This window comes from Pteronotus mesoamericanus, unplaced genomic scaffold (genome assembly GCF_021234165.1).
Source record: "Pteronotus mesoamericanus isolate MK-2021 breed Mesoamerican mustached bat unplaced genomic scaffold, CSHL_Meso_final scaffold_118, whole genome shotgun sequence".
NCBI classification, from domain to species: Eukaryota; Metazoa; Chordata; class Mammalia; order Chiroptera; family Mormoopidae; genus Pteronotus; species Pteronotus mesoamericanus.
In genome coordinates, this window is record NW_026555301.1 from 12,194,503 (window position 1) to 12,211,207 (window position 16,705).

A 16,705-nucleotide genomic window follows, 5' to 3' on the forward strand; every position below is an offset into this window, starting at 1 on the left:
ATAGAGCACAAGTACAGAGGGGATTTAATACAGAAGATTCTCATCCGGTGCTGGTATTTCTAGGTTGAACAGGAAGTGGCCAACTTTCCTTTGATAGAATCTCGGGAAGTTTGAAATGAGCCATATCAAATATCAATAGGGTGACTCAGTTGTGTGAGTAATCCAGCCTACGGGGGGACTTCAACTCCTTCCTATCTGCAGTGCACTTCCTTCTTTTCAATGCTTCCTGAGCCAATGGCTCCAGGTCTTTTTTAGTTCATCTTCCCTCCCTCACTCTCCTGCAGCATGCAGAAATTAACCTTTGCCACTGTGTCTGCATCTGCACCTGCACACAGGTACCATCTGTCTAGGGATAATTGAATGCATTTTTAAAAAGGCTCCCCTCTAAATGCAGGCAGTATGGGTGTTTGTAATAGAATAATGAGGTTATTTTTCCTGACCTCAGTTTCTTATTGATTAATACATTTCCTTGAGGCCTCACAAATTTATAACTGTGACAAGCTAAGATGCATGCGATGTAAAAATTTGGCCAGGAATTCCAAACCTCATCAATTTAATGTAAAAATGTAATCTGTGCATCACTCAGGCACAACCACAACTATGCAAACTGTCCTAGGTCTGATGCAATGCAGAGAATGATGATCTGGGTGGCAGAAAAACAACTCCCCCTCTCCCCCTAAATTATTCCAAGTTTCTGAATCATTTGTTTAGCTGAGGGTGGTGCGCTACCAGCTACCTCCCCTGATGATGGTCCTGTCTAATTACAGCTCAGTAATATGCACAGCAGGTGCAAACAGCCTGACTTCCAATTTAATTCAGCAATTTCTTTACTAACAGGCAATAATTCCATTCAAGTTGGCGCGGTCACAGTGACCACATCTTCAGTGGGAAACTTAAAAAGTGAATTTGCTTGCTTACAGAAATCACTTTATAAGACCTGAAATAATCTCATCCTTCAAGTATGGTGTTTACATTCCTTTAAAAAGTTACCTCCCACCTCAGAAAATATACACACCACATATGTACACAGGAGTTCACCTACAAACTTTGCAAGGAAAAGATCTGTGTAATGGAAGAACTGAGCCCAGGTCTCCAACAAATTCTACCTTTTCTTCCTCTTCCTCAGAAAGCCCATGAAACATCCTGATGTAGTGAGGACCTCTAAGCGACCTGTATTTCCCTTTACGCGCTCTCATTTCCAAGTTAATTTAGCTGTCTCCACTCCCTTCTATGGTGTCTGGGCACTTCCTTACCTGTTCTATTTTCCACAAGAGCTCCTTCTTTTGCCGCTCCCACTCCTGCCGCTCTCTGTCCAGACGGTCGAGAAGATCCACCTTCTCCCGGTTCCAGTTCTTCTCACTGTGATGCATCTGCCAGCGCAGGTCCATGACCAGGCCATGACTGTCAGCAAGGAGCTTCTGGTGTATCTCCCTCTCTTTCTTGAATGCCCCTCTGCTGTCAGTGGTGGGGTCTGGTTCGCCCAAGTTTTTCTCAGTCTTCTCTTCTAGCTGTTAAGGAGAAAAACCTTAGTCCCTGTCAAGTCTCTTAATAAGAGAGGGAAATGCCAGAACATTAATGTATTATCCCTGGAAACATGTTTAAACCAAGATTTGACCAATCCCATGGAAGGAACGGTTTTCATTTTTATTTATTTTAAAAAAGATTTTATTTATTTATTTTTAGAGAGAAGGAATGGGAGGGAGAAAGATGGGGAGGGAAACATCAATGTGGGAGAGAATCATCAGTCGGCTGCTTCTTGCATGTCCCCAGCTGGGGACTGGGCCCACAATCCAGGCATGTGCTCTGACTCAAATCAACGACCCTTCGTTTTACAGGCTGGTGGTGCTCAACCCACTGAGCCGTACCAGCCAGGGTACCATTTTCATTTTTAAAGTTCTGATTATGAACATTTGACAGAGTCACACGGAATGTCAAGGTTCTTACAGTCTGCCTCTCAGATCTACTTCCTACTGAGTCACCACCATCTCTTGCCTCTTGTTCTGTAAAGTTCCTTGAGGACAGGTATGTGTCTGTCTTATATTCTTAGCCCCAACATGGGACCTAATGATGGGTCAGTGATGGAGCCTAGGCATCTACACTACATGTTTATGTTTGTCAAATACCCAGGAGGTTAAATATCAAAAACAAACAAACAAGCAAAAAAAAAAAAAAAAAAAAGGATTCCCATCTAGACATACCATATTCAAACTTTTGAACATCAATGAGGAAGCCTTGGAGGCAGAAAGAAAAGACAGACAGACAGACACACACACACACACACAGGCACATTGAAATGAATCTTCTCCTTAGAAATTATGCAAATCAGAGGACAATGGAGTGACATCTCTAAAGGGCTGAGGGGGTAAATGGCAATCTTAACAGAATTACATACTCAGCGACAATATCTTTCAAAAACAAAGGAAAAAACACTTTTCAATAAATAAATATAAAAAAATAAAAAACCCCGTTGCCAGCAGAGCTGCACTTCAAGAAATGATAGAGAAAATGTTCAGGCAGAACGTGTATGATACCAACACTCTTCTACACACACACACATACACACACACTCAAAACACTGAAAATGACATAAATAAAACAAATTAAAAAACAAAGAAAATCATTTTTCTCTATTTCTGCTTTTTAAATCACTGAATGTACGAAGCAAACATATTTGCAATGTATCGTGTATTTATAGGACATGAGAAGTAGACCGTATGACTGCAACAGCACAGAGGACAGGCAGAAGGAATTGGATGTGTACTGTCGTTGGAGAACATCAGACATTTTAGTTAAAGGGCAGTGTACATACAGATGTATCTTTTTCCTATTCTAGTTCAGCAAATCTCATGGACCCATGTTAATCCCTTCCATTCTACTGGTTTCTAATCCATTCTCTACCCTGAATCCGAAATAACTTTTTAAAAAGCAAACCAAAATGCTTTAATGCCAAGATAAAATCAGGATTATCATTTCAATTCTTTGACCTTTCTTTTGTCTCGCTCCTGAGTAGGTGCAGCTCCGCAAGCAGGCATGACGTGCTCCCTTCTTCATGCTGTTCCTTTTCTGTCTCAAATACCCTTCCTCTCCTCTTCCATATACCCACTGCTATGCATCCTCTGAGATTCATTCTAAGCGGGACTTTCACAAACAATTCTCCCTAAGGCCTCAAGCCAAGGCTTGTGTCCTGCATGCTCCCCCCTCCCCGCCCCCACCCGCTGACAGCAGCACCACGTGCGGGCCTGGCAGGGTACTTCTCACATGACTACAAAGTATAGCTGTTGTCTGGGTCTCCCACTGCACTGTGAACCTGGTCAGGAAATATCTTACTTGTTGTTGGATCCCTGGCATTTAGAACAAGGTCTGACTTAGGAGTCAACTAAGGAATCACAGATTTGGGAATTGACTCAACATGGCCTTCACTGAGAGAAAATACTTTATTTTCGGTAGAATTCACCTGTTTTGCTTTTGAGCAGAAGAGGGTAAAGATGAGACTATTATAAATGAACCAACATCCACCCACATTCATTGCTTCCTGGGATGCAAATGTTTAAGACACTTCTTAAACAATTTGGGCAGAAGATGAATCTTCTCTATTACCACCTGCCTTCTAGGCTTTGAGTCCTAGCATTATTTCATGATGTTTAATGACTCTCCCTGAGGCTTTATTTGTAGCCAATGTGGGTGGATACAAGGTTTCTCTAAAACAAAGATGAAGTGTTTTGAAACTGGATGGCATCAAAGATTTTGCCTCCTTTCTTCAGCTACATTTAAGGTCTTTGAAAATATTCATTTTTTTTTTCTCCTGCAACCATATTTTTAAATTGGTTTAAAAGCAGCTCAGAGTATTTTTATTCATTTCTCCTCTGCTGCTGACTGTTCAGGCTGTGTTCTAACAGAGAATCTAGTAAGCATCTGCCGCCAGGCAGCAGGCAGGCCTAGTAACTGGGTCAGTGGCTTCGTCATCTGACAATCCTGGCCTGGCACTCCGGTTTTCCTACGCTTTGCAGCCTCCTCTGCAGAGAAGACTGTGTCTCTGCTCTTCCCAGGGCTGTGAGCCTGACAGCGCTGCTTACCTGAGCCAGGTGGCAACACAGGTGAACATGTAGGTACCAGGGGAACTGTTTTCCTTGGACATGACAAGCTCTGTCATCTTTTATTAAGGCCATTTGGAAGATGTCTTCTTTCTGGGTACTTCCCTGTGCCCCCACCCCCACCCTTCAATGCATGACTGAGCCAATTGATATAAAATTTTAATTACTTTATAGTTTGCCTCCGAATAGGGTCTGAAGGATAGATTATCAAATATGCACAGACCTTTCCTCCCTCATCAAGATCAAGGGGCTGGAAGAATCCTGGAGAAATAATCTGAGCAGGTGGACACTGCAGGAAGTGACAGTGCTTTTAGGATTTCCAGCAAGAAAAGGATTCTGAAAATGTAGAAAAGAATGTTTCTGGCTAGGCCTGATTTTCACTACCACGCCAGGGTCTAAAATCTCTCAGCAGGCTCCGCTCTGCTGGCAGCATGTAAGGCAGGCACCCGCTTTCCTCTCCACTTCAGCACTCAAGGCTCTGTGGTCTGAGACCAGCCACTTCTACTGGGCCTTCATTTCCTTTGGTGTAAATAGGACACTGAAATTGATTAGGCCTCTAGATCATGTAGTTGAAGGTCTACAGCTCTTTCCAGTATTTGGAGAAATCTAAAGGAAAGTGTGTATCTACCTTTTTCAGAGATAACTAAACTGCGATCTGCTTTTGCTTCGCTCCTGAGTGGTCAGCACACTCTGATCATTGCCTCATACTTCAGTCCTTTAATGGGGCTAAATACAACCTTGTTCAATATGGAACGGGAAAATCAATGCTACTTCAAAAATGCTGACTGTGTTTAATATTTGGGAGAGGGAATATGAGGGAAAAAAGGTGCCTTGGAAAGGGTGGGGACTTTAAGAAGTGACAGCAGGCAGCTGCTCCTGGTTTTCTCCCCAGAGCCTCTTTCTCTCAGAAGAGAGTCACTGTGGATCCGAGTAACAGTGCCTCCTCTTCGCCTGTCCTGCAGTGGGGGCTGGGGTTCAGGTACCTGTTCCAGGCGGCACTTGAGCACGGCCCACTCCACGTCCCAGGCAGCCTTGTCGCTGGCGTACTGCTGCTGCAGCTGCAGCCGGGCATGCTCGTCTTCCCGCAGCTCCGAGCGCAAGTCCTCCAGCAAGGTCTTCAGCGCGCAGAACAGCCGCTGGTTTTCCACCACCTGTGGGCACACAGGCATAGGCTCTGCCACCGCATATAAGGGCACTCTTTAGGTCAGAAACAGAGAAAAGCCTGGCAATCGAGGTGGTGCTAGCCTTGTTTCCAAGATGCAATGGCCGATGGGCGCAGAGCCAGGGGGTCCCCCTGGCTGCTATCAGGTCCCTGGGCCTGGTCTGCTAAGGGTTTGTTGGAATAGAAGGGAGACCAGGACTTGGGCTGGTGTTCGCAGAACCTGAGACAGAAGAGAGGATGGTGCAGGAGGCCACAGGGAGCCCTGGAGGCCAAAATCACACTCCATGTGACTTCAGACATCGAAATTTCTGACTAGGGATGCAGATATAACAAAATACAAACACTCACCTATGTGTGCTGTCATTTTAATGCCAGCTGTTGCAACAGAGGGAGGAATAAAGGCCTTGTGTTTCTTGTGAACACAGGATGGTCATCCTCTAACTTGTAGTTTACTCAGAGGTCATATATATGACAAACGTTGCCAAGGGGGGACTTTTAAGATTTAATAATTAAAGCTAAAAGAAAACGCTTAACCTGCTTTATAAAGGCTTCCTCATGGCCTCCTGAGGTAGAATCACTGCCCCTCTTTTCTGCTTCACCAACAGCACAAATAGCCACTGCACCTGTTTATCTTGTGCTCCACCCCCTGCCCCCCATCACCACAGTAAGTGCCCGGGGAGAGACAAGGCCTGACCTACCCCAGCATTTCTAGTGTTTTGCACAATGCTCAGCTCGTGTGAAGGGTACAAAGAGGGCTGATTTATGAAAATGGGTGTTACTAATCTGCTTATACCCAACTTAAAAGATTCTATATTTTCTACAACCTGTCCTACCCTTTGAAGGCACATTTCAAAACCATGATTGCTCTCTTAGTACATTTCGGCACAGGCATTTTATCTGAACCTGGATAATAGTCCCATGAGCCCATCTCTTTCAACCAGATAGAAAACACAAAGGTGCATCAGGAGATCTCAGGGCAATCTTGTTTGGTATATTTGTGAGACAAGAGAGATGAAAGCTCTCTCAGTCCTTCTGGATGCAGACTACAGAAAGGCAGGGCCCCTTACTCTCAGGCGGAATTCCCCTACTTGGTACACCAAGGTGAGTGTCCTTTGGCCACCTAGCATGGGATCTACACACACATTACCTCTCCTCCATCATGTGGAGACCAGCTGTGCTTCTAAAACCATTCAGTTAACCCACTAAACACACACATGTACATACGCAAAGATGGCCAATACATATGAGAAAAAAATTAAGATACTTTGGACATATGTTTGGATCTAAATAAAGTTGAATTAGAAAAGAGAAATTCCATAACATGAACAAATTACTGAAAACTCCATAGCTGCCCCCATAATTTATATGAGTAGTTATAATATTAGATACAGTAGACTTTTGATTGAGAAGAAAGGCCTATTTCTTAGCTTTTTTATTTACTGCTCCTTGGTTTTTCTCACCTTGAACACCAATTTTTACTTTTATAGCTCTGAGATGAAAGGCTTATTAAAAGTACAATGCAGTTGACATTTGCAAATCTCAGAAGATAGAGAACCTTCTAGAAATCCTACACATTCTTTCCAACCACCTGGATATAAATAAATTACCTCTATATTCAAAGAGATGCTTTTGAAATCAGAAATTATAATAAATGCAGAATAGTTTCTATAAACTCTACACCAAAAGTATTTAAAAATTATTTAAGTGCAGGTGAGTAAGGTGTTGCAACAATCTTTACAAAAATATACATCATTCTAAGCATAGAATTTGCTGAAAAATTATGTATATTTCATGGTAGATTTCTGTGGTATTTTCATCTTTGGATTTTAAAGTTTAAATATATTACTGCGTTTTAAGTCAAAGTATTTTGAGCATAAAATAATAATTTTGATTCAGTCTTTGGAGTAGTCATTTAATTTACACTGAAGAAAAACCAAAAATCCATATAATAAATTCTTATACGTAATAAATAGCTCCCTGTGAACCCCAAGTTTTGCCTGTGGTCAGCCTGTGGGGTTCTTAATCCTGCACCAAAGAGCTCTGACACGAGGAAAAGCACATCGTGCTTCTCGAAAGCAGGCATTCACGAGATAGTCCTTTTGCAGACTGAACATTTGGAAGTACTTACTCTAGAAGTAACTACTTTTTGGCATTAGCAGATATCAGATTAAATAAAATTTAGTGTTTTCATGTACATCTGGGTCAGAGTAATCAACATAATGTTCTATTATATCAGTATACTAATCATCATGAAATGAGCTCAAAATTACTTTGGGGTGAAGGTGGCCAAGACAGCAAGAGAGCTCAGAGAATCCATGTCATTGATACTTGTCACACTATAATCACCCGGGGGCAGCATGTGTCATGGCAAAAAGCCACATGAGCTCTCTGCCTTGGTGCACAATAGCAAGAGCTGCTTTCTGAAGACCCTGAATGAGCCATTGATTGGCATGGTCCTTTTAAATGACTTTTTCACATACAAAACCCCCAGTAATGATAACTAATACTGTTTCCAATGGGTCAGGGGGTACGCTAAATCACTCATCTACATGACCTTGCATTTCACATCAGTCCTGGGTGTGCACTGCCATGTTCTCCATGTTGCAGAGGAAGGACTACAGCGTGCAGAGATTGCTGAGGCTTCGCCACTAGGATGTGCAAAGCCCAGACTGCAATCCAGGTCTGTCCCTTCCAGGGCTGAGCAATCCAGGCCAGGATAATTTGAATTCTGACATCAACCCTGCCTATATTATTATTATTACTATTATTATTATTATTATTATTTTATTTGCCTTAGAGAAGCCATCTAATTTCTGTGAAATGAATTTCCATCTCTATATCAAGGGAAATAATAATACTAAGCCATCCTGTAAAATACGTAACAGTTACTTCTCTCACTTTTCCTCCAGTGGTGGCCCTTATTGGGCTATGTTTTGGGTAAAAAGATTACCCCAATAAGGTCAAGAATGGAACCAAGACTCTGGTCCACATAAAGGTCTTTAGGTGACTCTTCTTGGATACAGAACTTTGGAATCTTCTGTGTCGGGGGCCTAGCTATGCAGCCTTTCAGCTTATATATCTGTTAGATATAGGTCAATCTCAATGAAAAGAAGACCAACTTCTCAATCTCTTCACGATCAGCTGGCTGGTTTTCTCACAAAGCAGGATAAAATGGCTCTACTATTTCTTCTCCCAAGTCTGAGGGCATTTCAGTCCTTCCAAGCTCATCTCTCTTGGGTGAGGCTTAAAATAACCCCCAGATTGTGCTATAAAGTGTTAACCGTTATAACAAGTTCAAGGTCGGGTTTTAGCCAACAGGACTGATATCCAAGTATACAATAAATGTTATTAATAGAAAGTGAAAAGGAAGTTTATGGAAAAAGTAACATACTAAGCTATTTGTGATACAACACTAACAATTTTACAAAATTATTCTTGCCTATGATTTCTAAAACCCGTGTGTGTTATCACAAGTCTGTGAAAGAGCTGAATTACCATCAACTACTTTGCTTGCATCAAAGCCATTAACTTTCGAAATGGCTTAAATCTAGAGCTGGAACAGATATATTGACCTGCTGCTATAGGCTGACCCACAAAAGCCAGTCACAAAACAGAGGTGATGGCCTCCACTTCCTATCCATTTAGGCTATTAGACATAGACAGGGAGCTCTGGAATGTTCTGGTAGCTGCTCCCGACCTCCAATACACAGTGCATAGTTCCCACCTGATAAATATAAGATGCGGACCTCCTGCAGCATCCAATAAAAGTAACTCCTTTCTCAGCAGGAGTCCCAAAACAAGTCCTTTTCTGTGAGATTAGCCAGAAAGGATACATTTGCACATCCAGCAACATTTAAATAAATAAGTCATTTATCATTCTTACTTTCATTGTTACATTCAGATTAATTTTAAGATTCTTTTCTAAAATCATTATCACCCCAGAGATAAAAGACAAGTCACTGAAGACTAGTCTTGCAAACATGATCTCTGAGGGAAGTTTACAGAGATGATAGACTCATTTATGTACAGAAATCGTTTTTCCTCTGGCTAAGAATACACCAGCTGATCAGACCACATGGGCTCTGTGCCTACAGCCACCATAATTTTCAATGAGAGCTTCCCAATGTGGGTTTATGAAAGAACTAGTGGACATATATTTAATAAATTATAAATCCAGAGATACCAGCCAAAGGCTTCAAAGGAATCAGGGCAGGTCTGATGAAAATCAAGGGGCCAGATGGGAAGAAATCACTCATCAGCAAGATTTAGTTTGTTACATACTTGTATGATATGTTATGCACTTGAAACGTATTTCATAAACTGCCCACTATGGGATTGGGTATAGAGAGTCCTTTCCTTAAATCCCCTTTAGTACTTGTGACTCCAGCAGGGGCTATTTCATCTCCAGCAGGGGCTATTTCCACAGTAACAGAAACAAACAAACAAAAATACACAGCAAAAATAAAATGTTTCATAATCATAAGCTCTGGTCTGGTTCCTTTTGGATAGAGTGGCATGTCTCCCAGGTGAAGATATAAAGTTGCAGTCTGAAGAATAAACCATAGTATAACATGCAAAATTGAAATGTAAACGTTATTAAGGCTCAAGAGGAAAGTTTTCATATTAATCCCCTCGCCCCATCTCAAAGAAAAACCCGAAAAGGAAAACATCAGGGCATGTCGCAGTTCTGACATTCAGGCCTTGTCTGGAAGATGTGCTCCTTCTGTAAGTTTCTGCATTTGGGGCAAAACAGAAAGGTGGGCAATCAGAAAGTGGGCTGCTGGGCAAGTCTAAGAGGTGCAGGGAGTTGAAGGCACTTGGGCTGCAGGAGAAAGGCTGATTTTACTGGGGGTAGCCCCCGAAGGCCTGAGCTTCAGATGACTCCTGGATCCACGACAAAGGCTCAGGGGAGCAGTACCTACTCAGTCCCAAGGCTGGATCTTGAGTGAGACTATTCAGTGACCAGGCCCAGCTGAAGACTACCATGAAACAAAATTTTAGTAGATCGTCCTCTGAATTCTAAATTAGATTCTTTATATGTACACACTGATGTTTTAATGAATATTATATCACATCTCGGAATGAAAAAGTAACTTCTCTTTTAAAAAAATTAATCCAATTCTGGGAAGACTAGCTCTTGGAAACACAAGGTCATATTTCTGCCATTATTAATCACCTTTTTAAAAAAGATTTCAGGGATTACGAATGAATATAAAATGCATACACAGACTTAGCGGTGCTGGTCTCAAGAGCTTACAAAGTGGCAAGTGGCAAGCATCTTGGAGCTCAACGGGAACTCTGTAACATGCCCTCACATATTTCCAGCCTCTGCTCTTCCACGAGGCCAACTGAAAGTGCTTACTGTTCTCAAGGACAAGCAGGTCATTGCTGCTGGATCATATAATTAAAGATCAGTCAACAGGGAGCATTCACAGAGCCAAACATTCTCCGACTTGATGATATTCATGAACTATTTCCAAGGTTGACTCAATACATGTAAATTTTTTTTTATCTCATTGGACCTGATAAATGTTACCATTTACTGTGTTCAACTGTGAGAACGTTCAATATGACACAAAGCAAAGATCAAGGCCTGGGAAATTTTGTTACCTGTGAGTTTATCCTTGGGAAAGAAGTTGGGCCACGTTTCTTATTCTGCTTATCACCTTGGGAGGCTCTGAGAGTTTCTGAAAGGGTGTGGCTTTGTTTTGCAGCTCTGTAGGACACCCAGGCTACCTAGCTAATTAATACCCATGCCACTTAAGAGCAGGCAAACCTTCTAACTGAGAATGTTCACTCTCAGGGAACCAGCTGTCGCTTACAGTAGAGCTCACTAATCTTCTGTCCTCGGACGGATGGCATTGTGCACTTAATTACTATGGAGAGATGGGTCCATTAAAGGCAGAACTAATTCTGCCTGTCTGGACTCTACCCTGTGAGCCCACTCAAGCGCCTCTGCTGTGCACTATGCAAAATGAAATCTCATGGGTCCATCTCCGCTTTAAGGGGAAGATCTAATAAATTAGCACTGGGAGAGGAGGAAAACACAGATGATATTAAAATACACTGAATGTGAGGTTCCAGCTGAGTGACTCTACATTATTTTCCACCCCAAGGGTAAAATTTTCCATGACTATGGTTTAGAAAACCAGATGTATTACATTTTTTTTCCTTTTTCCAAAGCATTTGGATGCATGTGTGAGAAACACCCAACACATGATCCTCGTGCAGCAAGTTTTCGACTAAGTAGAAATCAATGAATACTACTTGAGTTAATTACAGATACTTTATAGTAATGATTGCTAACATCTCTTTTAAAAAAATAATAAAACTGGTACAGCCATAGTGCTGTGCTGTAGGGAAGAGCAACAGACTTGTAAACCCTGGGGCAAGGTTCTGTCTACCAGAGGATGCTGCTGTAAGGAGACCCCCGTAAGCTACCATCACCATGCCTGCCCAGGAGGCAAAGCCTTCAACTGAGGACTTTGGGGAGAAGAAGTAAGAAGTGTGCATTAAACTCAGTCATTGGACAGGATAGCAGATAGGAGATTCACTTTAAAGAAAAAATGATGACACCTCTCAAGAAAACCAAAGAACCATATCGTCAAAGATAGGGTGTTACAATGAATTGACTCAGGTTTCTCTTTGAAGGTCACAGAGAACTGATGATAATCACACTCCAAAAGGACTGGGAATGGAAGAAGATGTGATCGAAGTTTATCGGCAACAAACAGGAGTCATTTAACGGTTTAGGTATTCTTTTTATTTTTTGTCTTTTTCCTCAATCCTTTTTTATTTTTACGAATAGTTCTCCTGTAATGTGATGTTCAGAACGGAATGCAAAACTGGCTCCCCATTTCTTTAAAACATCTGGCAACTGGAATTCGAGTGCCCATCATTCATTATTGTTCGTTTTCATTGTGCTGGTTTTTGGTGATCAAACCTCAATCTCCTTCATACTGCCCTCTCCTTTTGAAATATTACATATGTACAAAGGGAGACCACCTTTCTCAGGACTATGCACTTTCAGGCTTGTGATAAATAAGGTTGGCCAATGCCAGTGCTCACAATGACTTCCTAACTGGCCCTGCAATTCTAGCATGTGATTGCTTTACTCCAGGACCATGACTTTCAGTGGGAGATAGAAGTTTTCCAGAGAACTTAACGTGAAGTTACTTTTAAAATTTGACGGTCTGAAATAAACGAAGAGGAATATCAGGTTGGAGTCAAGATGACAGATGAAATGAGAGTAAAGACTAACTCCAATGATGGCTTCACTAAAGGGAAAGCTTTTTAAGAGTAAAGAAAAATCTTGTCAGAAGATTCCAGAAAAGTTCCTTTTATTAGCAGTTAATAAAATTATTTATGTAGAAGTGTATACAACAGAACACTGCTCTTTTTTATTTTATTTGTACTTTTTGGCCCGGGATATGGTTTTAAATGGATATTGTACCAGCTTCATTAAAATAAAATATTTGTAAAAAAAAAAAAACAAAACTGGAAGATTTTAAAGGATTATTTTGCAAAGTAGCATTTTATTTTCTAATTAAGTCATTGTTGGAGAACTCATTCCATGAGCTAAATTCTCCCCATGGACTCTGGCATTATGACAAACTTGCTAATAACAGCAATTAAAAGTTCCTTTGAAAATTCCTCTTTCTTGAGTCACATTAGTCAGTGACAATGAAGGGTGGATGGGGGCACGGAGAAAACTGCTCTTCCGTGTGACCTTTCAAGCTGCTTGTGAGCAGGAAGGATGTCCCCATTCTGCCCTGCCACAAACGCACTTGACATAGTAGCAAACTGGCTTTGGATTATGAAAAATGTTTGCCATTTAGTAAACAAGCAAGTGATGCACATATTTTGTTTTTCATATACTCGACAATATAAATAAAACTAAATCTGTGCCTTCTTTTCCTTTGGATGAGGCCTTCCATTTGAGAAAAAGTCTTGTACTTCTGCATGTATTTTGGGGACACAGATATCTAACAGTTCCATTTGGGGGGGGCTTAAAAATGTTTCTTTTTTCTATTTTAAGTACTTTTTATACTTTTTGATGTGTAGTACTTGATGTTCTTACCAGAAAATTAATTGAGTTTTGAAGCCTTTATTCAAACTACTTTTTAAAAAGGGTTTTATTTATTTTTAGAGAGAGGGGAAGAAAGGGAGAAAGAAATGGAGAGAAACAACAATCGGTTGCCTCTCGCATGCCCCCCGTTGGGAACCTGGCCTGTAACCCAGGCATATGCTCTGACTGGGAATCAACACAGTGACCTTTTGGTTTGCAGGCTGGTGCTCAATCCACTGAGCCACACCAGCTGGGGCTCAAACTACTTTTAAATAAGTGGTTTATTGTTAGTGTTTTTTTAATAACATGTTTTTTCTTTACCTTTTTATTTCTTTTTTTCCATTGTATATATATTTACATAATTTCCAATCCAGAATACTGCCCTGCCATTCATGAAGAATGTTCTGGCACCAAAATTAGTGGCAAATGTTAAGGACAATAGAAGATTAAAGCAGAGAGCCATTCAGCTTCAGTCTTTGCATACCATGAATGAATAAATCATTAAAACATCACATGAAGGTTACATGGTGATTGTTCACCCTTCAGTACTTTGGACTTTTCACACTTTGTCACCTTTACAGTGAACCAGAGTAAAAATATTCATCCACCATTACGGTTATTTGCTTATTTATTTATTTATTTATTTGATGGTTGCATTCTAGCCTTATGACACTACTGCAACCATACTGGCTGTACCATCTTTATTGCCACAATGTGTTAAGCATTATATGCTAATAGAATCTATTTCTATTGTTTCAGGTGAAAAGTATTCTTTCAGTTTCCATTTTGAATGTGTTTGGATTAAACAAACAAACTGCTAATACCTGCAGGGAAAAAAACAGCTCTTCAGTTGTGAACATCTTATTTGTATACGGAGAGAAAGCAGTAAAGGGAAAAATACACATTTCCCCCAGGCCTGTGCTCAAAAAGTAGACATCATTACTTTTCATCATTTGGATCTGAGCCAAAGTGCTGATGACAGCCCTTTCCCACTTGACCCTCTGTGGCTCCGGGCCGAGGGAGGGGCTGCAGCTGTGGAGTCCAGGGCGAGGGAGTGCCGAGTATGTTTGTGGCTGGGCGGCTGCAGCCACACCCACCCTCCCAGGGTGCTGGCTGTACCTAGAGTCCACTGGCTCTGCTCCCCACCCCAGAGCCAGGGTCCAGGGCTTGGGGCCTCAGCTCTGCCCTATGGAACCCTCAGAGAAGCAACACAGGATCAAAAAGACTCAGAACTAGAAGGCTGGGAGTGAGGAAGCTTTAACACTGGGTGCCTCCCAGGGTCTCAATGCTCCAAACCCACCACAGCTGCTGTTTTATATAAAACGGCAAAAAATCTGGGTGGTATCAATAGTATCTTTGGCTTATTAAGCAACATCTATCTGCTTAATAATGAATGTATGTGGCCTTTGGCAACAATAATAAGTATGTAATATTTACAATGAAATCCCACCTTTTTAAATGCTTTAATTTTTTTAAGTGTCATCAAATATTTTTATTTGGGGTATTATGTTTCAAGTGGCCCCAAAAGAACCTGAAACACTTTATACATGATGGGGGTTAGTTTTTTAAAAATACTTGTTCTTTTCTCCTTATGCATTATGTTACCAAATTAGTGATCTTGCCAAGTGCCCATTCAGCTGAACATTAACAAAGAAGTCCTGTACTTTCTTTTTCTGCCATGATGAGAGAGCAGCACTCAGTATTCTCTCCTCCTTGGGAGAATGACCAACCTTTATGACGCCTCAGATCGTTCTACAGAATACTTTTTTTTCCCTCTTTCTGCAGCACATTCTCTGGCCTTGAGGGGACAGAGTTGATCTGATCTTCCTACGGTACTCATTGACAGGTGTAAGCCAAATGAACTAATGAGCTGACACTATTGCGAAAGCTTTAATGAAGTGATTTCTAGCAAACATACAACATGAAACCACGTGCAACCAGAGAAGTTTTCTGCCCTCCTGAACGTGGCCCGTGATAAAAGATGACAAGACGACACAGACACAGATTAGGATCCCCTCTCCCGGATGTGGGTAGAAGTGGGGCTGGGACCCCGCACCCACCTGCCTGTGGAGCTGCCCTCCATCTGCAGGCTGCAGTCGGGATCCGTGGCCAGCGACCTGCACAGGGGAGAGTGGAGAGCGCTCCCCTACTGAAGAGCCACAGCCTGGACCGTCGTCCTCCTGGTCTGGGCTGTCCCCTTGTAGGTCCCCCTGGACTGCAAGCTCACCAAGTCTGGGGTGGAGCTCTGGGTGCTCGCTCTGAAAAGAGAAGGAGGTGATGGTCACAGCTTTACCCAAATCCTTCTGCTGTGCAGTCTGACTTTTACAATTTGAGGATAATTATCAAACTCTTCATTTCTCAGCCCTCTCCCCGAATGTGCTCATTTTGGCCATTTCACTCATTGGCCACTTTCTCCATTTAAATAACATACAGTGAGTAAATACAGTTTTCTAGAAAAGATTAGATATTTTACTGCCTATAAATTACTGCTTATCGTTACAGTTTTATACATTAGAGGAGGAACTCCAAAGTATTGATCAACACAAAACGTTACAACTATTTCTAGGTTTTGAGTAACGATGGTTTTCTATTTCATGGATATTTGGAAGCAGGTTGAATTCATTTTTGAAGGCTTTCTTCACCCTGAGGAAAGGGAGTCACCATATCTTCCTACTCACAGGATGACTTAAAATTACACTGCTCGCCAGAGTGAAAAGCAGACGAAAGGTCTTTGGGGACTAAAAGGAAACCAATATTCAGAAAGAAGCAGCTGACTGCGTAGCCAGCAGTAGAGACACACCCAACACCAGGGGTTCCAGCCCTGCTCTCACCTGAGAGCGAGGCCAGGCCGGGAAGGAGCCAGCAGAGGTCACGGTCACTCTGGCTTAATCAGTAAAATCCATCTGAGAACAAATAACTCTGTTCTGGTCCTGTTATGAATCTAGGAATTGAGCCATGTTCCCTTTCGTAGGAAAACACACAAATTTCAGAGGCAGCAAGAAAGTGACCTGCCTGGAGCTTAAAAGAGACCCTTATAAAACTGCACTGGCAGAACGAGCTCTGGCATTTAGGGAGAAAGACTGAAATGGAAGGGGGAGGGAAGCAGTTAGAACGAGGTTTCACCGACTAGCAGGGTAGAAGGAGGCAGTCAAGGATCTCAGGGTGATCACTTTAATGAATTCATAAATCAGCAACAAAAGAGATGGCAGCAAAACTGTTGCAGAATGGAGTTAGAGACCCATATACTCTTAAAACAAGGCCAAAGGACAGCACAGAGCTCTTGGTGTGATACATAATTGGACAACCCACTGTACTTCCATTGCCTGGGGTGGATGTGACAAAATAATCTGAACTAATAGAACATGACTTTGTGTACAGGGGAAA

General features: G+C 41.8%; 1 protein-coding gene and 1 pseudogene across 11 annotated transcripts in view; one reads left to right on the forward strand and one right to left on the reverse strand.

Annotated features, from left to right (window-relative positions):
- MTCL1 (microtubule crosslinking factor 1) overlaps window positions 1–16,705 on the reverse strand; it is a 138,414-nt gene that overhangs the window by 16,814 nt on the left and 104,895 nt on the right. For all 11 annotated transcript variants that reach the window (XM_054587378.1, XM_054587374.1, XM_054587375.1 and 8 more), the window contains 3 exons: window positions 15,382–15,579; window positions 5,075–5,242; window positions 1,254–1,508 (listed from right to left, as the gene is read on the reverse strand). In XM_054587378.1, the coding sequence (XP_054443353.1) occupies window positions 1,254–1,508; window positions 5,075–5,242; window positions 15,382–15,579 (621 nt within the window). The remainder of the gene's footprint in view (window positions 1–1,253; window positions 1,509–5,074; window positions 5,243–15,381; window positions 15,580–16,705) is intronic.
- LOC129081699 (small ubiquitin-related modifier 1-like) lies at window positions 11,702–11,998 on the forward strand (annotated as a pseudogene).